Source organism: Scatophagus argus, chromosome 23 (genome assembly GCF_020382885.2).
Source record: "Scatophagus argus isolate fScaArg1 chromosome 23, fScaArg1.pri, whole genome shotgun sequence".
NCBI lineage: Eukaryota > Metazoa > Chordata > Actinopteri > Scatophagidae > Scatophagus > Scatophagus argus.
Genome location: NC_058515.1, coordinates 13,929,965 through 13,941,739, shown reverse-complemented (window position 1 = coordinate 13,941,739; position 11,775 = coordinate 13,929,965). Strand labels below are relative to the sequence as shown.

Below are 11,775 nucleotides of genomic sequence, written 5' to 3'. Positions count from 1 at the left end.
GTCAACTGGTTTTGTAATTTGATTAACTGCAGTACTGCAGTACAGTATCAGGTATTCAGCTGAGATAATGCAGGACAACAGTCATGCATTCACGATGCTGATTCTTTAAAGGAACAGATCACTCAAAAAAAAAAAAAAAAGGAAAATCAGGCCTTAATCTACTCACCCACATGCTGATGGAAAGTTGGGTGAAGTTTCTTCTTCTTCTTCCACAAAACATCTGCAGGGTTTCACAGGAAAACGGCGTAGCAGCATTCTGCTTAACAGCTGAAGAAGCTGGATACTTGTTTTAAAACACAGAGAGACATAAACAGGTTCACATTCTTTTTGTACTTCGACATGAAGTTCAGGCACGTAAAACGGTATGAGAACATCTCCACTACAATCACTACTGTACATGAAGCTGGAAAACGTAAGCAGAACACATGAATTAATGCAAAGGAATCAAGTTAAACCGACGTTGTGCAGTGAAAGGGTGGATTTTTGTCTCAGTTTAATAAAACTAAAATAAATATATGGACAAAACAGAGAAGACGCCTGGTGGCTACTGTGAGTCCACCAGACGAAACTGCTCTGTTTGCAGCATTAAAGGAGAGTGATGAGTAAATCAGACCAATTTAATGGGAGGAAAAAAAAGACAAAAGTTGCACACAGCATCAGGTTGTCCAACAAAATGGGCTTCTGTGGGTAACTCGATAAAAGGAGGAAACGTGGCAAAGTGCAGACAAACAGGGAATCTCAGGAGTTACACTCTCTACTCACTCAGGTGGGAATTTAAAAACAAAGTCTCACGTTTTTCATTCTTTCAAACCATTAAAGCCAATAAGTGTAAGATTTCCAAAAACAAGTCGAAGCTGATGGCCCCAAAATACTTTTTTTTTTTTACCAGGATGATCTAATTTTTCTACACCCAAAACTGTGTTTAATTATTCAGACTTTGAGGATTATGAATGGCAGGACAAACCAGTCAATTGAGAATCTTATTCAGTGGTTACCAACTTGTTTCACACAGTCTGGATTTAATACAGCACAGAAGGTGAATGACTGTTTGAAAACACTCAACTCCCCTCACCCACCAGGTCTGCCTTTGACTTTCAGTCCTTCCATTTCCACTCTGGTCCCAAAACTGACAACTTCTGTTATTTACAACAACAACAAAAAGAATACAAAAAAAACTGACATGTTAACAAAGTGCAGTTTCCACTGTTCTCTCTCTCCAAAGTGAGAAGGCTCAGAAGTTTTCAGGTCCGTCTTAAAAACAACACTCACAAGGCGCTGTGTTCACCGAACGGGTGGCTGTAAGCATCATTCCTGCCTCCACCCTGATGTCACACAGTTTCACACTTCTGGTTAAGTTGAAGCAAACAGGACAAAAGCAAGTTGTGCAAATCAAGAGTGTTTTCATTCTTTTTAGTGTGAAATTCACTTTTTTTGTGTTACCGTCTTTCGTGCAGCCCAGCATGGAAATACAAAGAGGAAACCTGAAAGACTAACGACCTCATTTCCACACAGTTTTGGGCCCCTAATTCCATCAGCGAAGTGTGTTTGTTTCTGTTTCCGATGAGAAGAAACACAGACTTTGAGAGAAGAGCTAATTTTTCACCATCCAGTCTTATGGATGAGTAATGCACAGTGACAGCTTTGTAAAATATTATCAATGGACTTCTGTTTGGCTCGCATGCGTACACAGAGCTAAGTGGAAATGGGTGTTAGTGTGGAAGACGCCTTCAGGTGAAGCCTTGTGTCACAGGATTATAACGAAAATGATGGTCAGTGAGGGGTCACTCTCCACACAGAGTGATTACAGACCCCAATAACTCTTTTAAAGTCCACATGGGCATGTGAGTATTGTATTACACAGGCCTGAAAAACTCTGAACCTTTCCTTTAACTCCACCTGCATGGTCAAAAGTGAGAACAGGAACAATAAGGGTACACTGATCCCAAACTGAAGCTCGCTCTCCAATGGTCCCCATCACAAAAGAAAGGCCAGCGAACATCTTTGATTCAGACACGCTGCAAACTTAAAGCGAAGATCTGCTGCTGCGGCTGCTTCAGAGTCCACGCAGATGCAGCTCTTCTGTCTCACATGAGACGCTCCTGTGGTCAGTTTCCTCCAGGATGTCCACTGACAGAATGGATAAAATTAGGAGTGAGTAACACAGTGAAACTTCACCTGCAGGTGAAAAACAAAGCAGTCCTCCCTGATTAAACCCACGACAGCGTCAGGCAGGGGAGTCTTTGCTTCATGACAGCCGGTGAACCCGACGCGAAGATTCTGGATCCACTAATTATCCGCCACCATCATCGGAGTCACTCTTGCCATTCGTGCTGAGTTTTTAGGCGAGGGGATCAGCAGATAAAAACCAAACACTGTGCCCTCTGCTGTTTTGGCTTCCTGACTTGGACACATCAGTACAGCAGTCCCAGCCACTTCAGCTCTGAGGTAAGTTTAGTCAGGCATGTCGATGCAGAGCTTCGGCGGCGGGACGACATATTTCCCGGGGCTCTGCGTGATCACCACACCTGTCTTCTTGTGGAACATGGGGGCGATCTTTGGAGGCGGCTCAGGGACGGGCAGATCATCGGCCGCCTCGGGGTCTTCGCTGCGCTGGAGGTCGTAGGACACGTTACCGTATTCCCGGAGGAAGGGGAGGAGCTCCAACAGGAAGTGGCAGAAGTCTTTACGGATGCCAAACCACCCTAAAGGAAGATCAGGAGTGAGTGCAGCAACAATAATCATTTTGACCTGCCAATTACCACACAGTCAAGTCACAAATTTGGTGAGAAAATGTTTGCAGCCAAAGAGTCATGTTATAAAAACTGAGACGAGTCTCTACCGTCTTTTCTGAGCTGATAAGTTGTTCAACGTAAGCAGGTTCAGTTCAGTTGCCGAACTGAATGTAAACAATAAAATGAGTTGATAAATACGTACATATAATAATAAAATGATCTACTACTGTGAGAAGAAGCGCTGCAGTGTTTAACAGGAACAAAGAGCAGTAACACCCCGCCCAGTGGAAACAGCAGCAGCCCATAGCACATTACTGGCTTTAAACACTCACAGTGGTTTCCTCCCTTCTGACCAAACGTGGTGGCCATGAGTGTGAGCAGAGAGAGCCAGAGAGGCACGAACACACACACATAGCTCAGACTGTTGTGACCATCCAGCTTGTGCACCAGGAGGATCTGAAGAGACACATGAATATTATAAGACCAAAACACGCAAAAGGACACGTAGGAGACGTGATAAATGTTGTCATGCAAAGTATTCCAAGTGCCAAGGGATAAACACAAAAGCAAAAGTATTAGGATGGCTGCTTTACTAGCTGATGAACTAATCTTTCTGAGTTCATTATCACCCTGTCACACACAAATGAACTGAACATTTGGCTTTTTTCCCGTGTTGTATTACTGAAACATCCTGTATGAAGGTTAAATGAACTTTTTAAAGGGCTATACATACTTTACGCCAGCAGAGGGCAGCACAGGTCAATTTTATTATTACAGCACTTTGTTTACATTCAACTTTCCTGTTCAATTTGAGGTATTTTGTTGGTGATTTCACGTACTTAATATGCTTGTACTTCATTTATTTTAAAGAACTTAGGTTGAGCTTAGAGGACCTTTCTAGAAAAATGTTTGACACAACTGAAACTCACCTCAAAAGTAAGGAGGGGCACAACAATCGTCATCCAGCTGATTGCCATGGTGATGTGAGTTCGCCGCTGCTCAGCGATGATGTCAATGGAGCGAAGGAACAGGACGGACCAGATGATGTAGTACAGGACAACAAGGCACAGGAAGGACATCAGGATCCACAGTGGGACACACACCACCTGCAGCCCACACGGGTACCATTAAAAGAGATGAAGGTGTGGACGATTAATTACAAACAGCGGCTCTAAATTCTAACGCAGCGCTTGAGGATTCCTGATTTATTTTTTTGTTTGTGCATCTCACCAGCCAGGGCCAGTTGATGATCCTGTCCAGCTTCAGAGCGATGAAGATGAACTGAAGAATGTTAACTGAACACAACACTTCCAGCTGAGGAGAGGAAGAGGGGAACGATTATTTTCTTTCCCGAACACCTGAGATGTCAAATTCATCAACAAGTCATGAATACTAATTATGTAAGGAATTATCTTCTGCATATGGACAACAGAGCTGTCAAACAGGAGTCTTTGTGTTGCAAGCAGAAACAAACTACACAATTACAAGTGCTTTCCCATGGTTTCTTATTGATTTCCTGCTCTGGTATCCTTACACATTAAGATCCCTTACCTCCAGGGAGCGGTCGTGTCTAAACCCCCAGACACATGCTGCTACAGACACGGGAGACACGAAGAAGAGAGGCATGAATACGAGAAGCCAGAAGTAGTTTCCTCTCGCCACTCGGTCGCACACCAACACCTCAAACATCAGCAACAAGACGTGGAGGCCCACAGCAATCAGCATGGCTTTGAACTCAACACACGTCTCCCCTTCGGCCCTAACAGAGGACACACCAAAACCAGCACGTTAGAAGGCTCCTCCATACTAACACTAAGGATACCCGTGATTAAATGTCATAATGCACACTTTCACGATTTAGAGCACCGAACTAACAACAGACTGCAGACCACTGAGCCACAAATGTCCACGTGTGAGAGAGTCTACCTGTACTGGGGGTTGTGCGCCCAGACTCCAGTGCCCACAGAGGCCCCAATAATGACCAACAGCTTCCACAGCCATATTGGGGTGAACACAGCCCAGTAGCTCCACTGGATGACTTCATCCAGCCTCAGGGACAGCAGCACGGAGAACAGCAGCAGACAGGAGTAAATCAGGAACTTACTGCAGCAGGAGACAGAGAGAGAGCGATTTGACACTAATGCAAATAGCATCATCCTTCACACCACCCGTCTAAGCCCAGAGTGTCAGCTCATGAAGAACTGGACCTATTTTTGTCCTCAACTATTTCCATATTATACTTCTGCTGTTTCAACTTCGGTTTGATTTTTGTATTTGGCAGCGTGGCTCCCGTTACAACCCAAAGCACCTTTACGTGTCTTTTTAACCCTTACTTTTATTTTGGTATGCATTTCCTCTGAGACGTTGAGTCTGAAGCTGGACCTGGCAAGAGCCTTTAAAGCTCATTGAGACACTCTTTATATACACCTCTGCAAAAGTTGTCAAGCTAAGCGTGGCTACCGAAAACATGCGGGATTGACTAAATAGCCGCACACGCGTCTTAATGAGAAAATGCTGATGTTATCATAGCAGACATGTTAGCCAGGCCTCGTTTAGCAGGATACCTTCTTATCGCCTCAACTACTATACTTAATGCTAGCTGTTAGCTATTTGTTCAGCTATCTGAAATCCGTGTACGCACTTCCACACGTGTAAAATGCATATTTTGTGCGTGTTTTCTTACGGCTGCACGACAAACGTTGGCCAGCCGCGCAACGTTAACTAGCTGCATAGTTAGCTAAAGTGCTAAGTCGAAGCTAACGTTACCTGGGATTGAAGTCCTGAAAGAGTCCTCTTAAATTCATGGTGTGGAAGGGGACCTTTTAGCAAACCAACATTAGTTTCCCGTGTCGTTAGTTAATTCGCGGTCTAAATTGTATGCTGCTACTTTGGGTGATAGCGGAGGTTTTTGGTTCGGTTTCATTACGGCTATTTGCTAGACTGTGTATTTTGGGTTGTTTTTTCCTCTCTCGCTCCCGGAAGTCACGTGTCAGTGACGTCAATTGAAGGATGGGCCTGGGAGTTCCTCATGACACAGTGTAAGCCATCATGTAATGTATTCATTATAGTGGCCATTTGTCCAGAAAAAACAAATTAAACTTTCAACCAAACATAATCAAAATGGCCACTGATGCACCATGGGGATGTGGTTTGACGCAGACAAAAGAAGATGAATGTCCATACCAGATCTTGCGTTTTATTGTGATTTATTTCAAAATTAATAAAACAAACAAAAGAACAAAGAATATCATGGCTGCTGGTACCTCGTTTGCACTGGTAAAAAAGTGCATGCTGGTCTTTGCTTACCCAAAAAATAAACCAAAATAGGAACTATGCAAATTTAAATATCATAAACAAATAACTAACAAAGAATATTATCAAAAAATCTAATCTAAATAAAACAAACACTTAAACAAAGTTACTCATAATTAACAAATTAAGTTTACAACTAAAAACAAGGACTAACATTACAAACAGCTCTTACATTCACAATGCTGATTATCTTAAACTATCCTAAATTATCCTAACAGGCACAGTGTTTTATTCTTTGGCTCAGAATTGCCTTTGGGATAAATAAAGTCCTTTGTCAGCAAATGTCATTTTATCTTCCAATGATGGAAGTTTGTGCAGAACCTCTGTGTTCCTGCTGCAGCACATAAATGTTTTTCCTTACTACAAAACTAAATATGTTTCCATTCACTCAGGTTTCCGTATGTGGTTACTGTGGTTCTTTCCCTCCAAGTTGCATCGCTTGCTCGGGAGGTAGAACATTTGGTTTGTAAGCGTAGAGGTAGATTTTGGCTTTGATATTGAAATATGTATGGGTGTAAACTTCTAGTCTCCAGTTTTTTCCCTCCATACAAGCACATGAGATGTCGTTTCAACATGTAAATCAAACCTTACCTCAAGCTTTTTTGCTTTACTTGACCAGAAAGCAGTCATACAGTAGCAACAATTTCGTACAACTAAAGGAGCAAACTGGGCTGTCGATGCTGAACAAAGACGAACACGTTTTGCTGATGGACTGGTTCTACATAACCAGAGAAAACTGCACCAGTAAGCAGCGATGATTACTGAATGCATCAGAGTACAGAGCAAAACGTGTCAGTATTTGGCAATGTGTCCATGAGAAGAAAAGGTGAAACATTGCAAAACAGTTACGTTACATGTGTTATGCAGCTGGGTTTTGTTTCCATTGATTTATCATCTCTTTGCTTTTGTTGGATCACAAAGGAAATGACTCCACCTGTGGGAGTGTTGCATATTTCCACAGACATGAAGGAAACGTTCCTATGATATTTTTAAACACAAATCAGACAGAAAAACATACTTTAAACTACACAAATACACAACACGTCATTACGACAAAGAGAAGAAGCCACAGCGACCACAAGCATGAATAAAGAAAAATGTGTCTAAACATAGGGTGTCAATTTAAAGAGCCAGACTTTATTTTGATGACTGCTGAGCAGCTGCTCTTCTACGCCCTCAAGATCTTAATTTTAGTTGTGCGAGGGCGCTGACTTGTGACCAGCGAGAAAAACATGGTGGTGGAGTGACTGCATGTTCAAAATTAGTGTATGCTATGTGCTGATTCTGTCACAGGACAACCACGAGTTAAGCGGCTGTTGATGAATCTGCAGGAGTAAACGCTGAACTTCAACAAACTGAAATGGCTGACAAAAGTACTTCTTTAAAGTAGTTTTATGGCAGTATATTTAAGTAGTTTAGAACAGTTAAAGAACTGAAAATCAGTTCAAAGGTCATCAGTCATCAAACTGACTTCTGAGCTCTTAAGGTGCAACAAAATGTCTGCAAATAAATTACAGGACAACAAAACATACACCAGAAAGAAAGAAATGTTTCAAACTCACAGCTCAACTTCAGTGAAATGAAATGAAACAAACAAACTGGCTCAGTGCAACAGTTTCACAGGCAGCTTTTTACATCTGAATAATTAAACAACCAACAGCAGTGCACAACACAGCGCTGACGCATGAGGGGAAACACACACTGTTAACTGTCAAAGTTTAAACAAAGAGAAGAGCAGCTTTCATCGGAACACTTTAAAATAAAAGGTGTAACGCCGCCGAACAGATAGGCGCCCTGCTCAAAGGCACGCTGACAGTTGATCGAAACTCATTTAGACGTGAGAAAAGTGCAGGTGCAGGCCAAATGTGGCATCAGGACTGGAGCTCAATCACAGTTTCAGTACCAGCAGCAGTTTCCAAACCACCTGATCAAGCGGAAAGAAAACCTTGAATCCTGGCTTTGCTTTCAACTTGGTCTTTTTTTTCTCTCGACAATAACGAGATGTTAGCATGTCCACGAGCTGCAGGTGAGCTGTGAATACAGAAAAACAGAGCACACTGCGTTAGATGTGACCTTCACTGAAGCTAACCTGTTATGATGTAGATGACGAGGCGAGGAAAGAGGAAGAGAGAAGCCCAAAGCATTTGAATGTTTCATCTCCAAAGCGAAGCTGTGAAAACAGATGAAAGGCTCCTCTGTGTCCACGTCGGCTGAAAGCAACATGCAAAGCGATTTGGAAGTCAAACTGCAACTCCAGTGCGCTGGTTCGAAACAGGGCTCAGTGTAGCATAGCAAGCAGCCAAGGTCACAGTCTTGACTTATTTTAACGGTGAAAAGATTTCAGCCACTAACATCAGCACAGGGGTCAGGGTTTACGTTTGAAACTGGACAAACTTACAGGATGGTTCACTTCCACGCATAAAACTCTCCCTTGTGCAGATCCTCGCAGGGCTGCTGGTCCGAATCCTCAAACTAATTTGAGAGCTCCGACTGGGTAGTGCCCTGTTAACAACGTCCACCAACGTGCCCTTGAGCAAGGCACCTATAAAACGGGTACCTCTATGAGCCAAAGGGACAATTTGAGAACAAAAGGATTAATTGTATGACTGTTTCCTTTATCTTCCAGTGCTTAACAAGTAGTAAAATACACAAACTTAAGCCCCCGACGTACTTTTTGTTTATGACACCTCCGCGCCAAATACAGCACGACTCCGATACCCAGCATCAGCAAGACGCAGACGACACATGCAATCAGCCCTGCCCGATGGGACGCCTCGCCTGTCGGAAACAAGCAGACATCATGTTTCTGCTGACTGCTGAGCAATAACAGCGACCTTGTGTTTTGCAAGATAGACACAAAAGCTGGGAAGAGGTGGGTGTTCGTATAGCAGATTCAAGAAGAGGTTTCCGCTATTAATCATTTCCTCACCGTGAACAGCCGTCTCCTCTGTCGCAGTAGGTGTTCCGGAACTGCTGGGTGGCAGCGGAGTCTCTGTTGTCTGGGTTTTAGACGAGTTTGGCTCTGGGTGGACAGAAATGTAATGACTGTTTAAAGGGGACGACAACAACATGAGAGCTGTCGACAAACTCGCCCACACAGCTGGAAATATTCAGGGCAAATCTTCTGTTTCAGCTTTAATCTGGAGTATAAACAGGCGAACTCACCCACAACAAGGTGAACGACCGAGGACTTCGTTTCGCCTTCTAACTTCGGGATGAAGCATTTGTATCTCCCTTTGTCCTCAAGCGTCACATTCATGATCTTGAGCGATATGTTGCCACGCCTCAGGCCGTCTGAAAACAGCCGCGTCCTTCCGTAGTACGCCGGCAACTTCAGGTCCAGATCCTCCTTGGCGTCTCTGTAAACGAGCACGTATTCGACCTGGCCCAGCGGGTCTTTGGGGTCAGGCTGAAGGTCGGGCCTCGACCACTCCACCGTCAGTCCCACCACGTCGTAATGAGGCTCCACGTGACACGGCAGGATGACGTCATCACCTGGAGCGGCCACGACTGTCTGAGTCGGTCCAATCACCTGATACTGGCCTGAGACAAGGAAGAAACATTTCAAAACCTGCTAACAAGTGAGTGAAGTCTTCATGAGGCACAACCCTTCTGATGCCGGAGGTGTCGATGGTTTCAGGATTGAGGATTTGCACTCCAGCAGGAACATTAATGTCAAAAAAGGTGGAATTTAAGTCAGAGCTGCCATATTGGATTGTATTATGTCAGGATGGCTGAGCGGTCTAAGGTGCTGTGTTCAGATCACAGTCTCCTCTGGAGGCGTGGGTTCAAAGTCCACTTCTGACAACAGTGTTTACCTAATTTCCCCTCGGGGATGAATAAAGTCATCAAAGCGTGTAGGGCTGGTAGGCATAGTTACACAGACAGACAGCCACAGGTAGAATAGGTCTGACTAACTGTTAATCTTTAATCTCTATCATAGCTACGCTGCTATAGGCCTGTGCTGCCGGGGGGCACAAACACCGAGAAGTTCCCCCACCTCCACAACACCACCACCATCTCTACTCCCCCACCTCCTCTCCTCTTCTTTCATACCCCTCATCTCCCCTCATCAGATCAACATATAATTCATTATTTTATGTCACTATCCTCGTAGTTTTGTGTCTCTCCTTCCCTTTCTTTCTCTCTCTGTATCTCTCTGTCTCTGTCAACATCTGCCTGTTGTTCTCCTAGGTAGTGCTATTATAACTAACTTTAACAACATATCAGCTAAAAAACAAATACAATACAAAGTCTTCAGAATTCCAGTTATAACAACCTGTCATGTCTGTCCTTGTAATTTATGATGTTTACTGCATGTATGTCTCTCTCTTTCATCCTCTCTGTCCTGTCTCCCTCTTCTCTCCCTCCCCTCACCCAGCCGACTGTGAAAAGGGGGTTTTCCCTTGCCGCTGTCTGCTTGCTCAGGGGTTCAGGTTCTGGGTCTCTGTAAAGCACCTAGAGACAATTTTGACTGTATAAGGTGCTATATAAATAAATTGATACTGAAATTGAAATCTGTCTATTGAATTGCACTGTGTGAAGCGCAGGACTTTGGGGCTCTTCAGTCTTACCAGCCCAAACTGTAAGAGCCAGAGAAAAGAGGCTGATGGGCTTTGCTGTCAGCTCCAGCCCGACTCTCCGAAAAGCCCTTCTGTTCTGACCCACTTTATCTCGACTCTGGTCCACAGAAATACACAAAGCAAAAACAAAGAAAACAAAACCCTCCACTCAGATGATAACAAGTCAGGTCACACCCAGACAGGAGCTTAATCCACTTCTACAGCTGAATATTAACTTCAGTTCAATTCAATTTATTGATATGGCGTCAATTCACGACAAACGTTATCTCATGACGCTTTCCAATTAGAACTCTTTAATGAAATTGTAATGTAGAGAACCCAACATCCCCCCTTGGGCAAACACTTGGCGACAGTGGCGAGTAAACCTCGGAGCAGACCCCCAGACAGGCAGATACCGGCCTCTCGGTTTATATTTACAGCTTCGACATAAACAGGTTTGGGCGGGTAATATTCATAAAAACGAGACAAGAAACAAAAAAACACGACGAAATAACGGACTCAACAGACTGCGGGTTCAAAGAGGTTTTACCTTCAACAGGTCCGAAGGAGCAGAGCAGGAAAAGGACGACGAGAGTCCGGCAGGAAATGAGAGGACACGGAGAGTCCATGTGACCGCACAGGCTGTGGGACCGAGACTGGAGACACACTGAAGTCACAATGAAGCGTGTCGGGGTGGGGCAGCTCATCTGTACCCGTTCATACCCCGCCCAGTTCTTCTTCGGGAGAGCACCGAACATTGCGAACACGTGATGGGTTTTTTTAAATGTAATTTTGTGAAACTGTTTTCAAAATCCCAGGAGACGAAGTCAATATTAAACAAGAGTTCGATCATTTAATCCAGACGCCTCAGCATCTTAAAGGGACGTCCATTCATCCATCCATTTCATGTACCAGCTTTATGCGTCGGGGTCGTGGGACAGCGTGGGAGTGGCCAGTTAACCAAATGTGTGTGTGTGTGTGTTGGGGGGGCTTTATTGTATTCAACAGAAGCCAGACACATCATGCTAAACTGCTTGTAAATAGGCTATGCAAATAAAGTCGTCTAAACACTCTGGATTACGAATCAGGACCGTCGGGGACTTTTTTGCCTCCTTAAAGAAAGTAAAACAACAGACACGTTTGGGTTTTTAAAATGTAAAAATGTAAAC

General features: G+C 43.9%; 2 protein-coding genes across 5 annotated transcripts; both read right to left on the bottom strand.

The window, feature by feature from the left end:
- Positions 1–983: 983 nt before the first annotated feature.
- Positions 984–5,754, bottom strand: tmem185 (transmembrane protein 185). The gene is made up of 7 exons (XM_046381080.1): positions 5,499–5,754; positions 4,659–4,835; positions 4,284–4,491; positions 3,963–4,046; positions 3,662–3,838; positions 3,065–3,188; positions 984–2,702 (listed from the first exon to the last, which is right to left on the bottom strand). Exons 1-7 carry the CDS (start codon positions 5,534–5,536, stop codon positions 2,452–2,454), a joined length of 1,059 nt encoding a protein of 352 aa, XP_046237036.1. The 5' UTR covers positions 5,537–5,754; the 3' UTR covers positions 984–2,451.
- A 167-nt stretch (positions 5,755–5,921) lies between these two features.
- On the bottom strand, positions 5,922–11,379 carry LOC124054747 (myelin-oligodendrocyte glycoprotein-like). Of its 4 annotated transcripts, XR_006842445.1 has the most exons (6): positions 11,157–11,379; positions 9,210–9,587; positions 8,974–9,066; positions 8,716–8,822; positions 8,443–8,603; positions 8,003–8,075 (listed from the first exon to the last, which is right to left on the bottom strand). XR_006842445.1 is itself a non-coding variant. In XM_046381106.1 (5 exons), exons 1-5 carry the CDS (start codon positions 11,362–11,364, stop codon positions 8,049–8,051), a joined length of 813 nt encoding a protein of 270 aa, XP_046237062.1. In that variant the 5' UTR covers positions 11,365–11,379; the 3' UTR covers positions 5,922–8,048. The 4 variants fall into 4 exon arrangements, 3 of the variants coding, with proteins under 3 accessions (XP_046237062.1, XP_046237060.1, XP_046237059.1); XM_046381106.1 differs by lacking the exon at positions 8,443–8,603 and having other exon boundaries at positions 5,922–8,075; XM_046381103.1 differs by having other exon boundaries at positions 8,003–8,603.
- Between the last annotated feature and the right edge of the window lie 396 nt (positions 11,380–11,775).

Coding starts and splice junctions, on each gene's coding strand:
- tmem185 (XM_046381080.1), bottom strand. CDS start 5,536: ATGAATTTAAGAGGACTCTTTCAGGACTTCAATCCCAG. Junction 4,047..4,283: donor GACACGACCGCTCCCTGGAG/GTAAGGGATCTT, acceptor TCCTCTCCTCAG/CTGGAAGTGTTGTGTTCAGT. Junction 2,703..3,064: donor TCAGAAGGGAGGAAACCACT/GTGAGTGTTTAA, acceptor ATCTTCCTTTAG/GGTGGTTTGGCATCCGTAAA.
- LOC124054747 (XM_046381103.1), bottom strand. CDS start 11,364: ATGTTCGGTGCTCTCCCGAAGAAGAACTGGGCGGGGTATGAACGGGTA. Junction 9,588..11,156: donor CTCCTTCGGACCTGTTGAAG/GTAAAACCTCTT, acceptor TCCTTGTCTCAG/GCCAGTATCAGGTGATTGGA. Junction 8,823..8,973: donor AGAGGAGACGGCTGTTCACG/GTGAGGAAATGA, acceptor TGTTTCCGACAG/GCGAGGCGTCCCATCGGGCA.